The sequence below is a fragment of the Orcinus orca genome, chromosome 3 (assembly GCF_937001465.1).
Source record: "Orcinus orca chromosome 3, mOrcOrc1.1, whole genome shotgun sequence".
NCBI lineage: Eukaryota > Metazoa > Chordata > Mammalia > Artiodactyla > Delphinidae > Orcinus > Orcinus orca.
Window position 1 is genome coordinate 20,429,236 of NC_064561.1, and position 24,841 is coordinate 20,454,076.

At 52.2% G+C, this 24,841-nt stretch overlaps 1 protein-coding gene across 9 annotated transcripts; it reads left to right on the forward strand.

Annotated features, from left to right (window-relative positions):
* The first annotated feature begins 143 nt into the window (after nucleotides 1-143).
* Nucleotides 144-16,846, forward strand: RNF44 (ring finger protein 44). Of its 9 annotated transcripts, XM_033414961.2 has the most exons (12): nucleotides 144-284; nucleotides 1,015-1,188; nucleotides 11,376-11,527; nucleotides 11,736-11,925; nucleotides 12,104-12,271; nucleotides 12,676-12,852; nucleotides 12,959-13,120; nucleotides 13,203-13,327; nucleotides 13,644-13,731; nucleotides 13,820-13,941; nucleotides 14,078-14,177; nucleotides 14,382-16,846. In XM_033414961.2, the coding sequence occupies exons 3-12, from the start codon at nucleotides 11,421-11,423 to the stop codon at nucleotides 14,442-14,444; spliced, it is 1,302 nt and encodes a 433-aa protein (XP_033270852.1). In that variant the 5' UTR covers nucleotides 144-284; nucleotides 1,015-1,188; nucleotides 11,376-11,420; the 3' UTR covers nucleotides 14,445-16,846. The 9 variants fall into 9 exon arrangements, with proteins under 9 accessions (XP_033270852.1, XP_033270850.1, XP_049563385.1 ...); XM_033414959.2 differs by lacking the exon at nucleotides 1,015-1,188 and having other exon boundaries at nucleotides 167-284; XM_049707428.1 differs by lacking the exon at nucleotides 144-284 and having other exon boundaries at nucleotides 644-1,188.
* The last annotated feature ends 7,995 nt before the right edge of the window (nucleotides 16,847-24,841 follow it).

Below are 24,841 nucleotides of genomic sequence, written 5' to 3' on the forward strand. Positions count from 1 at the left end.
CCGAAACACGCTCCTCCTCCTCCCACCCTCCGCTCCCGCGCGCTTGGTGCAGTCCAGGTACTTCCATACACCCGCAGGAGGGAGGGTGAAGCTGCGTAGCCGGCGTGGACCCCGCGCGCGCGTGCGCGCACCCGGGCGAAGAGGTTCGTGGACGGTTCCACTGCCTGGGGCCAGAGGGGGGGCCGCGGCAGGCGGCGCGAGCCGCAGCTGGACCGGGACCCCCGGCTGCAGCGGGAGCGACGCGCCGGCCTCCCGGTGGGGGTGGAGCCCCGCCGCGGCCCCAGGTAACGCCCGGCCTGGACCCTGCGCCTTGCGCCCCAGGCGCGGGGCCAGAGAGACGGAGCGATAGGGGGCGGCCGCGGGCTGGCAGTGTAGCACAGGGACATCCAGCGAGGCCGCTGCCTGCGCCCGCAGGGCCGGAGCTCGCTGTCCCGGGACCCGGAGCCAGAGCTGCTCCGCCCGGTAGGTCTAAGAGCCCCAGTACGGGAGGCCCTGGGAACTACGAGTCCCAGCGTGCCCTGCGCCCCACTCATGCCCCGATCGCAACCCCTGGCGAGTGTCGGCTTCGGCTGGGCCCCAGGCGTCCGGGACAGAGCTGCAGTCCTTTGGCCTCGTCACGACTGCCCCACTTTACCAACGCTCCTTGTCCCAGCCGCTGGGGATCCAGAGCGACCCGAGCCCTGCCCTGGGGCGGCTGCGGGTCCGGGGAACAGACCGCCGCGCGCCAGCGGCTTGGTTACTGCTTTGAGGGCGTAGGAAGGCGGGGACTCCAGAGGGTCTGTGTCTTGTCCAAGGTCACACACCTTCTGTTGCCTGAGGGCTATTAAGCCCGAGTCGAGATGGTGTCGGGGCGGGAAGGAGATGTGGGTGTAGGAAACTGGCCTTGGATAGAGGGAAAATGGGGAATTCGGCTGGACTCATCTCTCCCTGGGTCTGCCAGGCACCCCCACTCTTACAGCCCCCGATTTTCATCACCGGATGATGTGGTGATGGTACCTGCTCCTTCCTCTGCAGACCCTGCGGGTTCCAGTGGTGAGAGCTACAGCGGGGAGGTAGTCAGAAAGGGGAGCCCCTCCCAGCGCCCTACCCTCAAAGCTCACACATTCAAGCGCAGACCCAGACCCAGAAAGCCAGGCAGGTACCGCCGAAGATGCACACACAAGTGAGAGCCACTATTTACTCATTGAGGTAGGTATAATCGCCCCCATTTTACACCTGGACAAACTGTGAGCCTCATAGAGGTGGTGACTTCCTCAAGGTCACCAAGCTGATAAAAGGCAGAGCCAGGGTCCAAGCCTCGGTGGGCTGGTTTCAGAGGCTCTGTATTTAACCATCAGTGTATGCCTGCCCCCTCAGTAGCCTATAGGAGATGAACAGCAGTGCTACACACACTAAGTGCTCAGTAAATGTCATCTGTCATTAGTGTTGTCATCATCCTGGTTTTACAGATGAGACTGAAGAAGAGTGAGACCACATAAGTGACCAAGTCTCAAAGCTGGAGCCAGAGTGCTGCAGCCCTGGACCCAGACCTGGGAACACCTTTACAGACACTCTGCCCTCCCCCATATGCACAAACAGCCTCTGCTTTTTAGGGGAGACAAAGCTTGGGGCTCAGGTGTGTTCAGGCCTGCCCTGAGCAGAGAGGACTTGGCAGGGGGCCTGTCAACCCCCAGCCTGGAGCGTGAGGCTCAAGTCTGATGCCCTGGGGTAGCTGGGAGGTCTGTGTCCTGAGCTGGCTTTACCAGGCTGTGTTGTGTGTCCCTGGATGGTCCCTCAATCTCTATGTTCTGCCAGCTCCACTTGGGAAGGCCCTGCATCTGGAGGAGAGTTTGAGGGGTCTTAGAAAAAAGGAGTGGAGTACTTTCTGATCCTGATGGAGGGAAGGAGGCAGCCAGCTGTCCAGGTCTTAGGTAGGCAGATGGAGCAGGGGAGGGCTCCAGCAGGAACCGATGACCCCACCTTCTTCCTGCCTGCACAGAATCCCTCCCATCTCCTGCAGAGGAGGCCTGGGAGTGGAAGCTGGATTGTAGCATCCAGTACTTTGCACTCGAGGGACCAGGATTCAACTCCCTCTCTGCCACTCTTCCACTCTGGGACCTGGAGAGTCTCTTGCCCCAGGACATCTGTGCTTTTGATTTTTGAGCAACAATTGGGGACCCTGTGTTGGCATTTGCATTGCATGCACCAAACTTAATCTTTGTTTAAAATGTGATCCCAGGTTTGCCCCTTGATGGCTGTGTGACGGTGGGTGAATCATATCCTCTCTTGCCCAAGCTTCTTGGAGCAAACACTGGTACCTAGCTCTTAGGTCATTGGAAGGACCAATGAGATGATCAGGGTAGGACTTGCCCAGATCATGCAGAAGACTCTAGAACCCTGATTTCTCCACAGAGCTTCGAGGCAGATGCCTGGGCAAGAGTGAGCCACCCCCACCTGGGCTACACTTCTGGGATCTGTGGCAAGGGGAGTCATTTCCTTAGCCACTTTCCTCATCTGTGTAAGGTGAAAGTAACAGAACCTGCCTTCAAGGGAGTGGGGGTGGGGTGATAAGAATGGGGCACAGAGTAGGTATGCAGGCCGTTGGGCCCACGTTGGGGTTCCAAAGCATAAGACTTGTCAGTGAACCTGAGAGGAAAGTCCAGACTTCTGGCTTCTCTGAGAAATCTGGTAAAATTGAGCCTCCCTCCCTCTTGCTCCAGAGTGATTCTGCATGCACCCAGCAAGGTTTTTCAGAGGGAGATGTCTTACTGGCCTCAGGTCCTGGGGGGAACCCAGAGGTCTGTGGGAATTTACTGAGGGCCTCCCAGGGGCGTAAACTAGAGGGTCATGCATGAGAGAACACAGGGCAAGGATTTCCTGGCCCTGAAGCATCAGGGGCAAGGAAGGGCAATACAGAGTCCCTTCCTTGGGCATCCAAGGAAGTGTGAGCCAGGCCCTGCTGCGGGTAGGGAGAGCAGTCCCATGGAGATACCTTCTGCCATCCTGATGTGGTGTGATAATAGTCATGCCGTATATTGAAGAAGCCAGCAGATGGTCAGGAGAGGCTCCGAGGAGGCAGCCTTTGAGCTGAGCCCCGAAGGTTGAGCAGGGTTTGGCCAATGGTGAGTAGGGGTGTTGAGGACATTTTAGACTGAGAGAATGGCACAGTCAGAGGCTTGGTGGCTTCAAAGGAGTAACTGGATTGTGGAGTAGTTACTGGAGTCGCTTTCTGAGGGTGGGGAGTGGTAAAGGATTTTCACATTGTGGCCTCGGGCAAGTCACTTCACCTCCTTGAGCCTCAGATCCTCAACCATAAAATGAGACTGGTTACCCCGTGGTGTCTGCCTCTCAGTGAAGGCTGAATGTCAGTGCAGTTAAAAATGCTGTATCCTCTTCCGCCAGGAGGAGATTCTTTATTTATTTATTTATTTTTGGCTGTGTTGGGTCTTCGCTGCTCCGCACGGGCTTTCTCTAGTTGTGGCGAGCAGGGGCTACTTTTAGTTGCGGTGCGCGGGCTTCTTGTTGCAGTGGCTTCTCTTGTCGCAGAGCACAGGCTCTAGGCGCGCCGGCTTTGCTAGTTGCGGCACGCGGGCTCAGTAGTTGTGGTGCATGGGCTGTAGAGCACAGGCTCAGTAGTTGTGGTGCACGGGCTTCGTTGCTCCACGGCATGTGGGATCTTCCCGGACCAGAGATTGAACCCGTGTCCCCTGCTTTGGCAGGCAGATTCTTAACCACGGTGCCACCAGGGAAGCCCAGGAGGAGATTACTGAGTGAGACACGAAGCAATCACGACAGGGTTGTGTGCAAATTAAATGGCATGAAGTGAAGGTCAGGGTGCGTCTAGGCCTGAGTTCAGAGACAGAGGAGTTCAGTACAAGCTAGAGACTTCACAGCTTCCTATAAGAGGTGAGATGGGAGCAGAGCCTCAAGGGACAGAGAAGAGGAATGGATTCGTAGAAAGGAAGAGAGAGAGCATCTCAGGCAGGGAAGGCCAGAGGGAGCACTGCCATGGTCATGGGAGAGAGGCTGGGGAGAGGTGAGCCTGAAAAGTTTGGTAAGGGGGGCTTCCCTGGTGGCGCAGTGGTTGAGAGTCTGCCTGCCGATGCAGGGGACGTGGGTTCGTGCCCCGGTCCAGGAAGATCCCACATGCCGCGGAGCGGCTGGGCCCATGAGCCATGGCCGCTGAGCTTGCGCGTCCAGAGCCTGTGCTCTGCAATGGGAGAGGCCACAGCAGTGAGAGGCCCGCGTACCGCAAAAAAAAAAAAAAAAAAAAAAGTTTGGTAAGGGAAGCTTGTCTTGTTAAACAGAGCCCTGAAAGCCAGGCATTAGGGAGCCATTGCAGGTTCTATCCCTACACAGGCAAGCAGGGGGGTGGTCTTAACAATGTAGGCACTTTGAATGTGGGAAGGATTTTCTGATTGCTTTTACAGAGTGAGAAAAATAAAAGGTTGGAAGGGATTTAGGAGAAGGGAGAGTTGCTGATAAGGAGATGGTTAGAGAAACGCAACCCCATTTATTCTCATGCACACGTAGTTTAACTATGATGGATAGAGTTTGGCATTCCAGGTAACATCTGTAGCACTGCATCATGAACTTGATCTTCTGTCCTTAAGATATGCAAACAGCGAGTGGGTACCATTTTCAGTCATCGTGTTGCTGGCTGCCATCCACATTGTGGTGTCAGATTGTTGCTGGTCTAAACAACACTTGGATAAGCATGTCTGTTCCCCAGCTTCCTTCTGGATTGTTTCCACTGGATACCCTTTCCAAAGGGGGATTTCTGACTCTAAAGGAACACAAGTTTTTTATGGCTTAAAATATTTAAAACATACTCTTTCACAGTAATTTTCTTTAGAATTTTCAGTAGGTTATACTGTATAGAGTTTTTCTTGTTTTGTTTTGTTTTTAAGGAGCAAATGTACAAAAGCGTATACAATAAAAAGTCTATCCTGACCCAGTGCTCTTCTCCAGTTCTCCCTGAGGACAGTTATTAATCAGTCTCCTGTATATCCTTCCAGGAATATTCTATATACAGATACTGTATATATCCAATTTTTAAAAACATTGATACTGTTATACTCTGTTCAGTATCTTTCTTTCAGTTTTTAAATTTGGGATTATGAAATATACCAAAGAAGCATAGAAAATCACACACACACACCCAGCAACCCCACCACACAGGCTTAACAAATGTTTTAACATTTTTTGCTGGTATCTTGTTTAGGGCTGTGCTGGAGGTAACCCTATGTCAGTGCAGCTGCATACAGAGGAGTCCAGTTATTGATTATATGCATAATTTATTTGACCTGTTCCCAGCTCCCCGCTTTTTTTTTTTTTCTATCGATGTAGAGATAATACCCCACTTTGTATAACGTCTGCCTGGGGAGGCGTCGAGGCAAAGGGGAACGACGCTGGGCTTTGGCTTGGGTTCAAGTATCTGCTTGGCCACTCTTCCTCGCTTTGTAACCTGGGGTGAATGACACCCCTCTTGATTCTCTCTACCCATCTGTAAAATGGGCAGGTTGTAGTAATGCGTCTCATAATTGCTAGGAGGAGTACAGTAGAAAACTAAAGACTTCATTGGGTTTAGTTCCCCAATCCCCCTAAGCAGGGAGCTCTCCGAGGCCTCGCCTAGAGCAATTAGAGCGCGGGACGACGGCTGCTCCAGCTTCAAACTGTTCCCCGCCCTTTTCCCGGGCCACGCTGGGGGCGGGGTGTTTAAATGTCTCTGTGACGTCAACGCGAGCCGGGCCAATCCTTCCCGACAAGCGTTAGCTTATTTGCATGGGTTGCCCATTATTGGTTCGTTGGGCAATCCAACCCCTCCCAACTTTTTAAAGCCACCGCGCAGTATAAACAAGGAGATGCGAGGCGGCCAGGCCATGATGTCATCGCGGCGCAGTAGCTTTCGGGGCTGACGTCATCTCCGGGGAGGTTGCCGGCCCAGGGCTGTTAGAGCCTTCCTAACCACTCGGACTGGCTTAAGAGCCGCTCCTGCCCCGTCGAAGGTCAGGTCCATTGCACTTGTGTCCCAGGCGCCGTCCCAAGGAGGTGACCATGACACAGTAAGTCCGGGCTGCGGCTCTCCCGGCGGGACCCACTTCTGTGGCGGGGAAACTGAGCCTCAGAAGCATGAGTGATTTGTGAGTTTGCATAGCAAGTTAGAGTTACAGCCAATTTGTCTTGCTTACCGCGCGGTGTCCCCTCTTTAGGTCAGACCATGTGGCCCCGCCCCTTTCCTGTGATGGCTGCGGGCACTTTAAGTGAGGAGGTGGGGGCGAGAGGAGGTTTTTAAAAAAAAAAAAACTGCCTTCCAAGATGGCGGCCCACTAATCACGTGCCGAGTCTCGGCGAATGATTGGCTCTTGGCGCCCCCGAGGGGCGGAACTCTTAGCAAGGGGCGGGGCCCTCGCGGGGAGCAGTCGGCTGCTGTTTGCCGGAACCTCCCGGCGCGCCCCCGCGAGCCCCCCTCCCGCCCGGCGCGCGACCCCGCCGCTTCGAATGTTGTGAATCAAATGTGGGGTTTGTTACATTCCGCTGCCGCCGCGGACAGTTCTTAAAGGGCCAGTCGCCGGCAGCTGCGCAAACCCGGCCGCGTCCTGCGCCGCCTCCCGCTCCCAGAGGGCCTGGGCCGAGAGACTGATCGCGCGTGGGCCTCGCGAGGCAGACGCCCGGCGGACGGACAACAAAGAAAGAGGGCCCCGGAAGGAGCCGGACTGCCCCCGGACCGGGGGGGTGGGGAAGGGAGCACATTGTTCCTCAGGGCGGGGGCTCTTAAAGGGTCCAGGCAGCACACTCCCACCCCCCCACCCCCGCCTCTTGCCCAGCTTGGCCGTCCTAGATCGGGAACAAAGGAGTCAACGTGTGGCCAGGCGGCCGAAGGTGAGTCGGGGCCAGAGCCCCCAGCTCCCGATTTCCGCATCCCTGGAATTCCTGCCCCCCCCTTCCCCTGGGACTGAGGGCTGTGATCTCGCTGGCTCTGCAGGAGTTAATTACGGGCAGTCCGGAGGGGAGATGGCGAGGCCTCTAGAATCCGGGACCCCTCCCCACCCCCAGCGCCCCCCAAGGCCAGGCCGAGTCTCCCTTCTCCAGAGGCAGAGCGCTGCGGTTGGAGAGGAAGGAGCCGCCCCCTCCCCCTGCCGCCGCCACTTCCTTTGTTGTTGCTTTTGTCTCACGCCGAGCACATGGTCCGGGATCCTCGGCTCTTAAAGTCACAGCGCTCTGGCCCCGACGCCGCCGTATGGCCTCCAGCCCCCGATGTCCCTCCGAGCCCGGCACAAAGGAGTGAGAGGGGGATGAGGGAGGCCCCTCTCTGGGCGAGTATCTGTACCACGACCTCCCCACCCACGTCCCCAGTCCCAGGGAGGGATGGCTGAGGAAGCTCCCCGAATCCCGCAACCTGCTCCTGGCCCACATTGAGGAGGGGCTTGCTCCTCAGGGACACTGATTTCCTCCCCCAGTAATGTGACCACCTGGTTTTTTGCGTCTTGCCTCTTGTGGCTTTATTTGGGAGCTCTGGGAAGGAGAGATTTCCACTCCCATTTTACAGTTGTGGCAACTGAGGCGCACAGAAGGGAAGATTTCCTTGACCAAGGTCACCCAGGGAGTCTGGGCTGGCCAACAACTCTTAACTCGCAGCCTGGTGGTCCTGCTCTCAGCTGCCTCCAGGCACCACAGTTAGGGAGCTCTGCTTGCCCACCAGTCAGTGCTGGGCCCAACCCGCCTCTTTTTTGAGGGGTGGGAGGGGGGCTCCTCAGCCTGCCTGAGTCTGCTCCTGTTCTCAGGGCCTGACTTAGCTTATCTGCAAAACAGTCCCTGTACCTGCAAACAGCCCCCAGGCCCAAATGATATGTCAGGATCTCCCTAGACCAGGATGGGGATAGGAACTAGGGAGTTGGCTGCCTCCTGGGCGAGGGGGTGGTTGCAAGGTGCAGTCCCTGCTTCTGGGCGAGATTGGATTTAGGGACCCTCAAGACCCTTTTACGGAGCCCTCACTGAGAGCCCAGCGCAGAGGAGTTGTGGTGAAAGGCAGAGCAGTTAGGTGGTGGCCTTGTTGTTTGACCTTGAGCAAGTTGCTGCTCCAGCTCTGGGCCTTACTTGCTTCTTTCCACAATAGGTCTAGTCAGGATGCCTGAAAGAGAAAGCTCTCCTGATCTCCTTTAGGGCCTGCAGTAGAGAATTGGCATTAGGTAATTCTTGAGGTTACTGATGGTAATGAGAGTCAGGGGTTGAGGAAATCTGGGCCTAGCGGGCCAGCCAGGACTAATTCTGTCCTTCTTTGGCTTTGTGGTCTGCAGCAAGTTACTTTCTTTCTCCTGGTCTCAGTTTCCTCAACTGTGAAGTGGGTGAGTTCCCCATGGGACATCTCTGTCTCCAGTCAAGAACCAGGGTCCCCTCCCTTGCCAGCTGGGAGGGGATATTCCCTGAGGGAGGCATGTTTCCCAGCTGCCTCCTGCAGAGCTTAAAATAGCATCTTTAAGCTGCTTGGGGGGTGGGGTGAAGGTCAGCCTGTTGTATTTTCTGATAGTGATTGGTCACACCTAAACTTTACAAATCACTGCAGCAGCCTTTAAGCAGTCTTGGGAGGTGATTATTGGGCTATTCCTATTTTACAGATGAATAAACTGAGGCTCAGAGAGGGGAGGCGATGTGCCCAATCCTCAGCCAAGACTCTGGCCAGAAGTCAGGGTATTGTGTGTAAGAATGCAAGGGTCAACACTGTCATCTTTGTCACCGTCAGTCACAGCTAGAGGCCTTCTGTCTGGTGGTTGGGTTTCTCGGCTCCTTGCCACTTCCTTTCCTGAGGTGTGGGTGTCCTTGAAGAGGCTGGCCAGAGCAGATTCCCATGGGCCTAGGCCTCTGTGATTCTGCACCCCTGAGCCTTGACACTGCCCGGACTTCAAGACAGCCTGGCACAAGAGGAGCAGTTGAGGCCACTGCCATGTCCCAGTGCACTCACAGCTCCAACTGACTGGCCTTGGACCTCACTTCTCTGAGCCTCAGCATGCCTACTTCTGAAGGTTGCTATGAGGACTTATCAGGATGGCACATGGGAAGTATTGTATACTCCTCATAGGCAGGACTGTGGGCTCCCAGGATCTCAGAGGTCAGTTAGAACAGAGGTTCTCAAGCACCTGCCTGTGCTGTAGAAACTGCTGGGGAATTTAGTAGAAATCTAGGTGCCCTTGTTCCCCAACCCTCCAAAGATTCTGATCCAAAAATCTGGGGTGGGTCAGGAGTCTGTTGTTAAGTTATTTAGGGGTTTCCTCTGAGTCTCTCTTGGCCTTTGTTTGCTCGGCTGGATTATCAGCAGGAATCAAGGAGGCTGTGTGTGTACACATGAGTGTAAGGATATGCACTTGGCCCACGCTGGGGGCTCACGACCCCAGTCACCTGTGGTGGGCAGGCAAGGAATGGGCCTGGGGTGGCCTGGAGAGAAAACTCATGCCCAGAGTGAGGTGGGTCAAGCAGAAATGAGGGCCCAGTGGGACCAGATTTTCTGCTTCCTTCCCCCCGCCACACACACAACACACTGAAAGGACAGATTTTTTTATGTCCCAGTTTTTAATCATTGGCACTAGCTTCACTGCTGCCAGACATGGCCTTAGACCTATGTAATTGGCTCTCCAGTGTGCATTTACCACATCAGGCCTGCCCTGTGCTGGACACAAGCTGGTCACTGGGCCCTGCCCACCCCTCTGCCAAGTGCTGGAGCCCAGGTTGGGTGGGAGAAATGTGAATTTCAGCTCTATTGTGGCTGTGGCCTTGGCCCTGTGCTGTCTTATCAGGTGAAGAGCCTCCCTTTCAGGCTCATTTTGAAAGTCAGGGCCCATGCACGTAAAGCCCAGCACAGAGGAAAGGAACAAGGTGTTGAGGGGACAGTACACCGGTTCCCTAGCTGTGTTAGCAGGGAGGTGACACTTAAAGCTGGGTATGAAGGAAGCATAGGAGTTTTGTTAGATGGAGGCAGGGTTCCCTGTGGCAGGAACAGCCAAAGGCTGGTCCTGTTGGATGCGCCCTTCAGCATTGCAGGGTCTGACAGTTTCCAGAGTTTTCCCTGCCAGGGCCTCATTCCAACCTCTGGAGTTAATGAGTGGTCCCCCCAACTTTCCCCACCTGGACCCTAGCTCCTGCCCCGCCCCATTCTCACTCAACTTCCTCCCTTAGGTTTAGGTTCTTGCTTCCTCTTTTCTCAGCAAGCCCCACCTCCCACTTGGGGGCTGTGTTGGGTCTGGTTTGCATGCACTGCCCCCACACACAAAGGGCCTGGCTGCACGCCAGACCCACCAGTTCACCAGAGGTTGACTTCCTTCATCACGTCCTGCCAGAACCCTTGGGCTGGACCCCTTCCCATCAGCATCAGTGTGCAGCAAGAGGCTGGTAGTCAGCCCACCTCCCAGCTTTGACACTTATTGTGAGGCCTTGGGCAAGTCCTTTCGTCTCTGAGCCTCAGTTTTCTCTTCTGCAAAATGAGGCTAACAGTACCTTACTTGAAGAGTAGGTGAAGTCCCATTTGGGTAGGCACTGTGGGAACAGATTATGAAAAGAAAGTATACAGTCAGCCCTCTCTATCCATGGGTTCCACATCCATGGATGTAACCAATTGCAGATTTAAAATACTTAGGGAAAAAAATTCCATAAAGTTGCAAAAAACAAAACTTGAATTTGTCACTTACATAGCATTTACATCATATTTACATAGCATTTACATTGTATTAGGTATCATAAGTAATGTAGAAATGATTTAAAGTCCATGGGAGGATGTGTGTAGATTATATGCAAATATTATACCATTTTATATAAGGGACTTAAGCATCCTCGGATTTTGGTATCGTGGGGGTCCTAGAACCAATCCTTCGTGGATACTGAGGAATGACTGTACTGACTTGGCTTGGACTGGGAACCCCGAGGGCAAGAACCAAGTCAGAACCTCTCACCTGTTACTAGTGGAAGAACCAGGCCCCAGGCCTGTTTGCAATCCATCTTGAGCCAACCAGACAGAAGGGAGGAAGCTGGAGTCCCCTCAGGAGCCCCAGTTACCTAGAGGTCAGAGTTGTAGATCCCCACGCCAGGACAGGTTTTCCTGGAGACCCCACCCTGAGGGGGCCTTACCAGAGCCCCCTGGCCTGGAAGCATGCCGGCCAGCCCTCTGAACTTACCCTGAGGCGGACCCTGATCTCATTTCACAGCGCAGGAAACTAAGGCCTGGACTCCCTGCAGGCCAAGCCTGAACCCTAGTGCCAGAGCGCAGCGCTGCCTGGGGAGCCCAGGGTGTGGTGGGCATCAGTGGCCTCTGGAACCAGGCTGCAGAGGTTTGATTCTGTCTCCCCGACCCCTAATGGAGCAAGGGACTGGACTTCTCTGTACCTTAGTTCCTTTGTCGGTTTGCTTCCTAGGGTTGTGAGCACTGGCCCAGCCCCTCCACCCCTCTGCCTCCCCTGATGCAGCCATGGGCTCTGGCAGTGACTAGGTGGCCGCCCTCTGCCCCTGTGGGTCAGCGGCGATTCTCTGCAGGACCCAGCAGCAGCCCAGGCCAGCTCTGGGGAAGGTAGGAGGGAACCTCCCAGTCCTGTGGAGCCCGGAGCCCCTGGTACTGGAGCTTTCAGCCTGGGCTGGGGCACAGGGGCCAGGGGTGGTAGGGCACAGGGCCCTGAGCTGTCTTCCTTCCCCAGTGGGTAGTGACCTTGGCTTCTCTCCATGCTCTGTGAATGAGCGGCCCCCGTCAGTGCTACTGGGGCTTCCTCTCTGTGGTGCAGCCCTGGCCGTGAGGGCCCCCTGGCCAGCCCACCTACCCAGGATGAGCGCTTACCCTCCCAGCAGCCGCCGACCCGACCAGCATACCTCCCCGTAGAGGAGCGCCGAGCCTCGGCTCCTGCCGGCGGGAGCCCCCGAATGCTGCACCCAGCCTCCCAGCAGAGCCCGTTCATGGTTGATCTCCACGAGCAGGTAAGCGGAACCCCCATGCCCACGCCCCGCTGCCCCTGGCCTCTGGCGAGCCGGTCTGAGGAGCAGAGGGAGCAAGCCCTGACTTCACCTTCACCAGAGCTGGCCCGGCAGGACTTTGCTTCTCACCTGGGGGCAGGAGAGTGGCCTCCCTACAGTTCCTGGGTCTCTCCTCCTGCAGGTGCACCAGGGACCTGTCCCTCTGTCCTACACAGTCACCACAGTGACGACCCAAGGCTTCCCCTTGCCTACAGGCCAACACATCCCTGGCTGCAGCACCCAGCAGCTCCCAGCATGCTCCGTGATGTTCAGCGGGCAGCACTATCCCCTCTGCTGCCTCCCGCCCCCGGTGAGTGAGCGCCTGGGCCTCCTGCCCTGCCCCCAGCTGAAGGCCCCAGGCACAGGCCAGTGTCGGAACTGAGCTGAGCTTACAGCGCCCATCCAGGCTGTCAGTGTCTGCTCGGCTCCAGGCCACAGCCCTGTCCAGAACGGCATATGTGCGTTCACGTCCAGTGGGAGGGCACTTCAGAGTTCAGGGACCTCCCTGCTCCCAGTGCCTGCTTTATGGTTTGGAGTGGTAACTGTGGGTCTTAAGAGCAAGATGTCCTGCCTGGGAGGCCTAGGCCAGGGATGGGTGGTCCAGAGGCCTTTGATTGGGACCGCTCGCTGGGTGGAATGGCCCCTGGCCCAGCCACAAGCAGACCCAGCCCAGAGCCCAGAAGAACATTCTCCAGCCTCTGCCCCCTTTCTCAGCAGCTGATCCAGGCATGTACCATGCAGCAGCTCCCTGTGCCCTATCAGGCCTACCCCCACCTTATCTCCAGTGACCACTATATCCTGCACCCTCCACCGCCAGCCCCACACCCCCAGCCCGCTCATATGGCGCCTCTTGGGCAGTTTGTGTCGCTGCAGACCCAGCACCCACGTATGGTGAGTCTGAGCGATGGGTCTGATGCTAGAGGGGATGGCAAGTGGGGCAGGGAGGTGGGGGCTTTCCTTGTCACTGACTCTGCTGACTCACCCCTGCTTCTTCCAGCCCCTGCAGCGGCTCGACAGTGATGTGGACCTGCGGGGGGATCAGCACCCCCTGGGGAGCTTCACCTACTCCACCTCTGCCCCGGGCCCAACTCTGTCCCCATCCGTGCCCCTGCACTACCTGCCCCACGATACCCTGCACCAGGAGCTGTCCTTTGGTGTGGTAAGTGCCACTCCCCACCCAGGATCTAGGGTGACCGGGAGACAGGCCCATGGCTGACGTGCACCTGGCCCCCCTCTTGCAGCCATATTCCCACATGATGCCCCGGAGACTGAGCACCCAGAGATACCGCCTACAACAGCCGCTCCCGCCACCACCCCCGCCGCCTCCACCACCACCGTATTACCCCAGCTTCCTGCCCTACTTCCTGTAAGTACCTGTACATGTGCCCCAGAGCTGTGATGCCCTGTTCTTCTGGGGCCTCTAGTGGTTAGAGCCAAAGACAGCCCCGTGGGGTCCCGGGGCCTCTCGAGCCACCTAGCATCCCCGCCAAACCATACATGCACACTCACGCTCACCAGCTGGGCTCCCTGCCCTACTGCGACATCTTGGGACAGACACTGGGGTCCCTGGTGTGAACAGTGCAGAGTTCTGGGCTTTGTTTCATGGCGGGAGTCGGGAGCAGCTCTGCGCCCCTTACGCCTACTGACCTTGACCCCGGGCCCGCGTACCTATCTCCCCCTAGCTCGATGCTGCCAATGTCACCAACAGCAATGGGGCCCACCATCAGCCTGGATCTTGATGTGGATGACGTGGAGATGGAGAACTATGAGGTCCCGTGGAGCCCTGTCCTGGGAGGTGGGGGCATGGGGGACTTCCAGCCCTGGCTGCCACTGACCCTCCCCTCCTGCACACGTCCAGGCCCTCCTGAACCTGGCAGAGCGGCTGGGAGACGCCAAGCCTCGCGGCCTCACCAAAGCGGACATCGAGCAGCTTCCATCGTACCGCTTTCATCCTGACAGCCACCAGTCAGAGCAGACGCTGTGAGTGCCCTGCGCCCCCTCCTGTCTCTCTGTGAGCACAGATGCGTTGCGGTCTTCCCAGGGTAGCGCTTCGTGCTCTGCCACGAACCTGCCCTCGCCTTCAGTGTGCGGGTGATGCTCTGTGCCCTCCTCCCAGGTGTGTCGTCTGCTTCAGCGACTTCGAGGCACGGCAGCTGCTCCGGGTCCTCCCCTGCAACCACGAGTTCCACACCAAGTGTGTCGACAAGTGGTTGAAGGTAACGTAGCCACGCCCGCTCCCAGGTGTTCCTGGTGTAGTGAGGGAGGAGGGCGGACTGGAGGGCTTCCCTTCGTGTCCTCTTCAGCATCCAGAAGTTCCGGCTCCACTCAGGGAGCCAGGTCCCCACCGGGCAGCAGAACAGCCCCGGATGGGTTGGGGGTCCGGTGAAGAGTGGAGCCTGATGTGCGGCTGCTCCCCCCAGGCCAACCGGACGTGTCCCATTTGTCGGGCTGACGCTTCCGAGGTGCCCAGGGAGGCTGAGTGAGGTCCACAGCCACCCAGGAGAACCCTGCCCAAAGCTCTGGAAACTCCGGGGGCCCCGGAAGGCCGAGGAGGGCGTGGCCCAGGCCTGCCCTGCCGTTCCTGCCTGCATCTCCAGAGCTGGTGCCAGGGTCAGCCCGAGAGAAGCCCCTGCAATAAGCCCTTGCATTTGCCAAGCTCCAAAGACTCCCTCCCCGTTTGCCCACCAGTCTAAAAGACGCCCGCCAGGGAGCGGCCTGAGAGTCCCTAACTCAGTCTCTCCTATTTGCCCTCGGGTCTGTCTCCTTTTCTTGCCGGCCCTGGGAGCCAGGGGTTCATTACCCTCGTGTGGCTGGTGGAGATCCTTGGCCCCGGGATGGGCAAAGGGGGTGCTGTCCTCGGTCGCCTGGTCTCTTGCACTGAAGTGGTGTGCTCTCTGCTCAGGTGGCACTGACAGGCGTGGACAGACAGTGGCAGGAGGCCAGTGGGTTCTCCTGCCTTGACCCCAGACAGACTCAGGCAGCCAGCCCCACCCAGGTTGCTGTGGGGTGGGGCTGGCTCCCTAGAGGACCCTCACCTCGGGTACAACATTCCTGCCCCAAGCCCAGGCTGGAGGGCATCAGAGCCAACCTCCCGAGCAGGTGGGAGGCAGGCCCTGACCCGGGACGGCATGTATCCTGAGGGGGCCTGGACCAGGCCAGGGAGAGTGATTTCCTGTGTTGCTGGTGGCTGCCCCTGCCTGGCGGTGACAGGGCCCAGACCCATGCCCCATCTCCCCTCTCTGTCGTTTTGCATGAACGTGAGGAGCAGCAGTTTTTGTTTATTCATTTGGCCCAAAATCGCGTGTAGGATTTGAGGGTGTGGATTTTTTAAACAATTTCTTTTCTTTTGGTTTAATGGGCGGGGGGGTGTATAGGGACCAACCAGGACCAAGTGCCCAGGGGCAGGGAATGGTCTGGTGGTGCCGCCTGGTCTGCATGCATGTGCGCGGCTGGGGCGGGGCCAGGCGGCTGGCGGTCATGGGTGGGGTTGGGGGGGCGGGGGGGGGGTCTGTGCTCAGCTGATAACTGCCATGCACTGTACTGCACACGTCCCCAGAGCCTACCGGGACCGTACGCTTTTCAGGGCATTTCTCCCTCTCTAGCCAGGGCCTGTCTCCCACCTGCCTGGGCGTGTCTCCTCCAGGGAAGTCCCAGGGGGACAGGGTCCAAGGAGGGTGTGGACCCCGCCTCCAGGGGCCCCCTCCCAGCCTGAGCCCTGCCCTCCAAGACCTGGAGGAGCCCCCGGAGGGTCTGGCCGAGCTCCCTACCCTCACCCACCCGGGTCCCATTCCGTTTCTTCCTCACCCCCCGCTGGGGTTGCTGCCCCGAACGAACCGCGTGTGGGGCCGGCACATCCTAGCAGGCAGCCCCTGGCGCCTGCTGCCTCAGGGATGCTCCAACCACCCTCGTTCTCCCGCAGCGGCCCTGGCCCACCGCCTCCCCCCAGCCTGCCGTGGGGCCCCATCAGCCTGGCCCCCACCCCATGGAGAACCCAGAGTCTTACTGTATATAACTCCAGGTGACATTTCTATATTTATAGCAGTGTTGAAACCCCACCTGTTTTACACAGAGAACTACCGTCTCCGACCCCCTCCCTTCCCCACCCCCCAAAAAAAAGGTTTTCGAAACCCTTAACGGTTCCTGGGGCAGGTGGAAACAGGCTCACGGATGGTGTGTTGACTGCAGCAGTGATTCCAACGAGCAGCTATTGGGGGGGAAACACAACATTTAAAAAAAAAAAAAAGTTTAAAAAAAAAGATTTATAAAACAATTATTTAGGATGTTTGTGATTTGCCGACCTTGCTATAGATGCCATGTTACCAATGATTTCCTGTGGTGGGGGCTTGTCATTGTTTACTCTTTTATTTACCAACTTCTGGCCTAGGCATGACAGTGGGTGCTGTCCCCCAGCCCTGGCTGGGCCCAGTGCCTGTATTCTGTGTTAGAAAGGTCTTTTTTATATATATATATATATATAATATATATATATATATATATATATATATAAAATTACATATATATATAAATATATGTAATTTGGGGGGCCCTGTTCCTTGCACATTTTACAGTTACCTCATTTTTCCCATGTATGTATTTGAGAAAATGCTAATATATAGAGAAAAAAATGGTTCTTAAAGCTTAAATGTGTGGTTTTCTCCATTCCATTGGATTCACATTGGTTTGTAGCATTTAACATAACTAGTATGTTGTATTATATATGTGTATACTGATTGAAATTTTTAACAGATTTGTACTTTTTTTAAAATGAAACTTGCTAGTTCTGCTTGACCAAGTAGTGCAATCATTATTTTTTTTAATATTGTTGCTGATTTCAGAGGGATATTCACTAATAATAAATGTATGATGTATATCGAGTACTGCCCAAGCTGCCTTTGGCCGCCTGTGTTCTCGTCCTTTTGATGGGAAGCGCGCGTGGGGGTGTCGGTCTGAGGGTGGGTAGGGGACAGGGAGGAGAGGGGCAGAAAAGATTGTTCTTCGCTGTGGAATCTTGGGGGAAATGATACCTCCTGATGGAAAGGGATCTACGGGGCCAGTTCAGTGACAGCTTGCTCCGGGCCACACTGCTTCACGGGCAAATTAGGATTCTGTTGGCAACCGACAGGATTCCATCTAACTGGTTTGAGGGAAACGGCACTTAACTAGTCTGTCATTTAAGTTCTGGAGGGAGGTTCTGCTTCAGCCTTGACCAGATGGGGCTCAGGCATGTCCTAAGGAACCAGGTTTCTCTTAATCTTACAACTTTGTTCTGCCTGGTGCTTCCTGGTACCTCTAGCTCAGTTTCTTCTAATTTAGCATCATCTCCATGCAAAAACTGTTTTTCCCCCCTAGTAATTCTAATAATTCCTGGTCTGGAGTCTTGTTGGACCAACAGGTTGCACGCCCATCCCTGAAACGTGTGCTACCGTTAGGGAGCTAGAACAGCATGACTGGCCCAGCCTGCATTACATACCCACCCACCCATGGACCCCACTGAACCTATAAGGATTTGAGCCCCTGATCCTCAAGCTCAGTGGGGACGAAGGGCCCGAGAGCCAATAAGGGGCCAGACTGGTGATGTGGGTACGTTCCTCTTCTCCATGGTGGCGTGTGGTATGGCAGGGCTGCCCGCTGACTTGGTAGTATGTCAAAGCAGCATGGTCAGGGGCAGGAGACCTGTTGTGCCTGTGATGCCACTATCTGTGACCTTGGTCAGGGGACTTCTCTTTCAACCTTTGGATCATCGGCAAATTAAGGGTCAGACTCAGTTGAGCGGCTCCCTAAGTGTGTTTCAGATAAAGTCTCGTGGAACATACTGGAGTTTGTGCAAAAAAGGACTCTGGTAAGATAAGTTTGGGAAATTCCATGTTGAGAGTAACAGCCTATATCGCAGGGCTTTTCTGAGCCTTAGCTATGCTGATGTGTGTTGTAAATCTCTAGCAGTGGATACATACTCTGGGCAGCATTTCCTACATTGGGCTTCTTTGGCCACATGCCAGGCCAAGTTGCATTCTCTGGAACACACTGAGGCATGGTGCACTAGATGAGTGGTAGGAGCTGAGTTCCCAGTCTGAGCGAATTGTCAGATGGGGAAGTCGCTAAGCTTTTTTTCAGTATTTCAAAAAGCCTGTAGGAAAGGAAAATCACAGATCGTATCAATGGATGCAAAAAAAATTTTTTGGCCAAAATTCAACATTCATTCATGATAAAACTTGACAAGATCATCTATACAAAAACCTACAGCTAACATCATCCTTAATGATGTGAAAGACTAGGTGCTTACCAGCCCTGAGATCAGGACAGGCAAGGATATCTGCTTTCACCAGTTCTATTCAACATCATACTGGAAGTCCTAGCCAGCACAACAAGGCAAGAAAAAGGAAATGAAATTAGGAATGCAGATTAAAATGGAAGAAATCAAACTAACTCTATTGTAGATGATATGATGAAGATCTATGTAGAAAATTCCAAGGAATCTACAAATAACTAGAACTAAATGAGTTCGTCAGGTCATAGGATATAAGATCAATATACAAAAATTAATTGTATTATTTCTACATACTAGCAATGAACACATGGAAATGGAAATTAAAAACCTGCTGATACTATTTACAATCACTTGAAAGACAAAAGAAACATGTAAATCTAACAAAACATAAGACTTGTATGTTGAAAACTACAAAACACTGATGAAACAAGGCAAAGACCTACACAGAGAAACATGTCATGTTCTTGGATTGGAAGACTCAGCATAGTAAATTGTCATTTCTTCCCAAAGTAATCTCTAGGTTTAATGCAATTCCTATTAAAATCCAGCAAAGTTTTGTGGGGTTTTTTTGACATATTGCCATGCCTATTTTAAAATTTACATGAAAAGGCAAAAGAAACCAGAGTAGCTAAGACAATTTTTAGAAACAAGAATAAAGTGAGAAGAATCACTGCCTGATTGCAATATTTCACTGAAGAGATGCATTAAGACAGTTTATCAGGAGAGGGATAGACAAATAGATCAACGGAACAGAATAAAGAACCCAGAAATAGACCCACACAAGTACAACCAACTGATTTTGGGACATTCAATGAAGAATAGTTTTTTTCAGCAAATATTACTGGAGTAATTGGAAAGCCATAAGCAAAAAGAAAAAAATCATAAATTTAAAGGTGAAACATGAAACTAGAAGACGTTTAGAAGAAAACAAATGAAAATCTTCACTGGGATCTAGGGCTAGGTGAAGAATTCTTAAGTATGATACCAAAAACTCCATAATGCTCAACATCACTGATCATTAGAGAAATGCAAATCAAAACTACAATGAGGTATTTACCTCACACCAGTCAGAATGGCCGTCATCAAAAAATCTACAAACAATAAATGCTGGAGCGGGTGTGGAGAAAAGGGAACCCTCTTGCACTGTTGGTGGGAATGTAAATTGATACAGCCACTATGGAGAACAGTATGGAGGTTCCTTAAAAAACTAAAAATAGAACTACCATATGACCCAGCAATCCCACTACTGGGCATATACCCAGAGAAAACCATAATTCAAAACAGAGTCATGTACCACAATGTTCATTGCAGCTCTATTTACAATAGCCAGGACATGGAAGGAACCTAAGTGTCCATCGACAGATGAATGGATAAAGAAGATATGGCACATATATACAATGGAATATTACTCAGCCATAAAAAGAAACGAAATCGAGTTATTGGTAGTGAGGTGGATGGACCTATAGTCTGTCATACAGAGTGAAGTTAAGTCAGAAAGATAAAATCAAATACCATATGCTAACACATATATATGGAATCTAAAAAAACGCCAACAAAATGGTTCTGAAGAACCTAGGGGCAGGACAGGAATAAAGACGCAGACGTAGAGAATGGACTTGAGGACACGGGGAGGGGGAAGGGTAAGCTGGGACGAAGTGAGAGAGTGGCATGGACTTATATATACTACCAAATGTAAAATAGCTAGTGGGAAGCAGCTGCATAGCACAGGGAGATCAGCTCTGTGCTTTGTGACCACCTAGAGGGGTGGGATAGGGCGGGTGGGAGGGAGACGCGAGAGGGAGGAGGTAATGGGGATATATGTATATGTATAGCTGATTCACTTCGTTATAAAGCAGAAACTAACACACCATTGTAAAGCAATTATACTCCAATAAAGATGTTAAAAAAAAGAAAAAGTCCATAAAAGAAAAAAACTGAAACTTGAACTTCATCAAAAATTAAAACCTAATTTGCAAGTCACATATCTGACAAAGGACTCATGTCAGATATATAAACAACTCACAAAACTCAGTGAAAATCAATCCAATTAAAAAACATGGGCAAAAGACATCAACATACATTTTAGCAAAGAGGATATTTATTGCGTTCAACACCATTAGCCATTAGGGATACACAAGTTAAACCACAATAAGATTATTACACCTATTAAAACAACTAAAATAATAGTGACAATGTCAAATTCTGACAAGGATACAGAGAAATTTGATTTCTCATACATTTTTGGTGGGAATGTTAAATAGCACAGCTACTCTGGAATATAGTTTGGCAGTTTCTTTTTTATATTTTAAAACTGTGTTTAAAATATTAATTTTGATGCAGTGTATCATAAATAAGTCAGTAGAGATGCATCTGTGAAGTAAGAGCCGTGTGCCATTGGTTGGTGAGCACTGTTCCAGCTCATCCCAGCCAGAGCGCACACCTTCCATGTTGTTCCCGTCCATTGATTGCTTCCAAATCCAGATGACCAAATAGTCATTGATCCCCAAAGTAAGCTCAAAATAGGTTGGCTTGGCCGTTCCCAGCATCTGCACCTCTCTTAAATCCTGGGTAAACCAAGATAGGCATAAAAACCCCCAGCAAGTGGCAAATTGGCCGCTCTTGAAGAGCTGCTGCAGCCCCTGCTCTGCCGCTTTGCCCAGCTTCACCATGGTAATGGCCCAGCATTTTCTTATAAAACTGAACATGCATTTACTATATGACCCACCAACTGCACTCCTGGGCGTTTTATCCCAGAAAAATGAAAACGTGTCTACACAAAAAATATACACACAAAAGTTCAATAGCCATTTTTATTCTTAATATCCCCAAACTGGGACAACCCAAATTGTCCTTCAATGAGTAAATGGATAAACTGTAGTCCATCCAGATGGTGGAATACCACTTAGCAGTGAAAAGGAATGAATGATTTTTTTAAAAAAAATATGTATGTATGTATTTATTTTTGGGTGGTTGGGTCTTAGTTGGGGCACGTGGGATCTTTTTTTGCAGCACAGGAGCTTCTCTCTAGTTCTGGGTGCGCCAGCTCAGTTGCCCCGCAGCATGTGGGATCTTAGTTCCCTGACCAGGGATCAAACCCGCATCCCCTGCATTGGAAGGCGGATTCTTAACCACTGGACCACCAGGGAGGTCACCAGGAATGAACTATTGACACTCGTGACAACTTGGAGGATCTCAAGGGAATTATGCTGAGTGAAAAAAGCCAATCACAAAGGTGACATATAATTCCATTTTTATGATACTGTTGAAATGACACCATTAGAGAGATGGAGAATAGATTAGTGATTGCCAGGGGTTGGTTAAGGATGGGGGACTAAGGTGGGATGTGTGTGACTACTAAGGGGTAGCAGGAGCAAGATCTTTGTGGTGATGGAACAGTTCCATATCTTGATTATGGTGAGGTTACATGAATTTACACGGGTGATAAAACTGACAGAACTACACACACCCACACAAATGGGGTATGTAAAACTGGCAAAATCTGTGGATGGTGCCAACGTCAATTTTCTGGTTTTATACAGGATGTTATTGTTGAGGGAAACTAAATGTATGTAAGACCTTTTTGTAATGTTTTTGGAACTTCCTGTAAACCTATATTTATTTCAAAATAAAAAGTAAAGAAAGGGAAATTGGGTAAAGATTCAACATTATGAATCAGAGTAAAATCATATCATCTTTGGGCTGCGATTCTGCTACGTAAGGTGTGGCAGTGGCGGGGGGTAAGAGATTATTGTGGTTACCTCCTTTCTGTCCAAAGCTCTGCCTACCACCAACTACAACAATGCCTGGCCCATGGTGGCCATTTTTTTGAATGAATGAATTGCCAGTAAAGTGTGTCTTTATTTTAATAACAGTTGGTGTCATTGGCAACACCTTTCCAAGGGTCACACACTACAAGTTGTCCTTGGAGGGAGGAGGGTGGAGCTCCAGGACTGGATGCTCTCTCACTTTTGGGCTCAGTGTCCCTTGAACTCAGCTTGTATGCTGACAGGTAGAACATTCAGAGTTCTCCTCTGGGCACAGAGGGTGTAACAGTCTAAACATTCCATAAAGGCGTTTAGTTGCCACTGGGTCCTCAAGGCCTGGTAGGGTGCTTAGTTTGTCATTCAACAAACCTGGCTGAGTGCTTCTGCCCAAAGCCAGGCACTGTTCTAGGCCTTGGGGAAACTCCAGTGAATGAAACAAAGTTCCTGCCTCCCAGAAACTGGCATTCCAGAAGGAGATACAGACAAAATACAAAAAAACAATAGTTTCAAATATAACAAGGGCCATGAAGGAGAATACAGGGAGGGGCACCCTGACATAGCAGTGGTCTTTCAGAGGAGGCAACATTGAGATTACTGAGACCTGAGTGATGAGAAGGAGCTAGTCAGGAGAAGAGCATTCTAGAGGGAGGGGACAGAATGTGCAAAGGCCCAGAGGCAAGAATGAGTTTGGGCACGAGCACAGGGTGAAGTTGGAGAGGAGGCAGGGGCCAGGTCCCATAGTGTTTGCCCCTCAACACGCCGAGTTGAGGTATTTATTATCTTCGGTTTCCATTTGGGGGCACTGAGGCTATAGAGGCCTGGTTTCTAGGCCCAGTTAGAAAATGCGAGAATCAAGATAGCCTTGTAGTCTCCACTTCTAAATTCTCCAAGTCAGAGAATCTACCTCTGAAAAGCCCACACGGAGGCCTCCCTTTGGTCTCTTCTTCCCCCTCTTCCAGGCTCCAGGCGAGCCCTCCCCGACTGCCACCTACAACTTCCTGAATGCAACAGGAAGTGGAAGATCTCTGTCCCTTGGAGGGGTCCTTCGGGGGCTGGCAGCCACAGAGGGAGTTTTGTTTATTTTTCTTTTCCATCGTGCCCTGTTTTCACCCCCTTGTTTTGCATGCTGTTCTCTCTGCTTGGAAGACCACTCACATTTCGTGAGCACACACCACACCAAGTTTTTCTCTCACGGGATCCTTCTTCTGTTTTCTTGACTGTAAAGCTGTTCCTACCTTCCTCATAGTTCCCACTGGGGAAACTGAGGACTGAGGCTCAGAGAGGGAGATGCCATGTGCCCCCTGCTCCCTTTGGCCCATGAATCACACTAAGTTGCCTCAGATGCTTTGAATTCTCTCCTTCTGGTAAGCATGCTCCCTTCCCAAAGCCCAGCTTGAATGTCCCCTCCTCAAGCGAGCTTCCTCAGACCCGTCCCTCAAGCCAGAGGAGGCCACACTTTACTCTGGTTTCCACTGCACACCACGCAGATGGCTCACCTGTTATGAATCCTTCTTGTTGCCCATGACTCTGCTTCACCAGACAAAGGACCATCACATTTGCCACATTCCCAGACCCTAACAAAAGGGCAAGGACACAGTAGGCATCTGTGAGTGTTTCTAAATAGATGACTGAATAAATGAATAAATGAGTGAGCTCCTGGGAGGAAAAATATGTGGGAAGTTGACCCCAGCCCCAGGGCCCAGCTGATCTTACACAGGCCCTGCCCTCTCTTTGCATTGTCCCAGGGTAGTGAAATTAACTGTTCTCTCTCTCATTATTAATTATTTTTGGTATGATGATGTCCACTCCCTGGCCTCCACTGACAAGCTGGGACACACCCATCATGCTTCACTGTTAATCTGACCACAGATGAAGTGCAGGCTGGGAAAGCCCTCCGAACAGCAGAGGCTCACGGCCAGCTGGTCAGTACTCAAGGCCATGGTAGGTCACCCGAGGGGCTGGCGCCAGGGCCCAGATAGGCCAGAAATTAGCCACATCTGCTGAATATGAATGGATTTATTTTAGCAAATACATACACATTTTAGGTGGTTTTAACCAAAGCATATCCAGGAAAAAAAAAAAAGCTGAAGCAAATATGCCAAAATATCAATGTTAATTATTTTGAGTGGTGGGAATGTTAATGTTAATAAGTGTTCTTTACACTTTTCTGCACCATTTTAAAAGGCTCTGCCTCTGTTGTATGGGGTGCAACTAAACACAGAAACCTCAATCTGCTTGCCAGTTATGCTCCAAAGGTGGGAGTCCTTGACATCTGAAATGTGCCCTCTACCTGCGACAATCCCTTTCCCACAACTGCACTCCACCCACCCTTTCTGAAACCTGGACCCCACCCTTTCTGAGGTCTGGCTTTCCATTCTGGGACCTACCCCATAGTCTTTCAACACATCAGTTTTTTCCTTAAATTAGCTAGAATGGGTTTCCTGTTTGTTTGCTAACTAAAGACCTCTTTAGAGATAGGTGACAAAAGGCAAGAGCTGTGTGAGAACATCCAGGTGTGTGCAGCTCTGTGTGTCAAAACTGGTATGCCAGGCCAGTTATGATTTACATCTACTCTCCTGCCAGTACCTGGGTGATAATGAAGCCAGAGTTTAAAAAGAGTCTTGTCAATGTGATTGATTCTGGAAGACTAGAATCATGTGGTCTAGGCACTTGCCTTCCTGGCAATCAGAGGAGTTTGAAAAATTGACAGCACATCCTTTAAACCATTTCTATTGAATATGAGTTTTCTTGGCCTGGCTTTAGGCAGGAAGATGCCTGGTGTGTCTAGGGAACAATCAAGAGATCTGTGTGTGTTACTTAGTGAGACCATGTGGAGGAACAGAGAAAAATG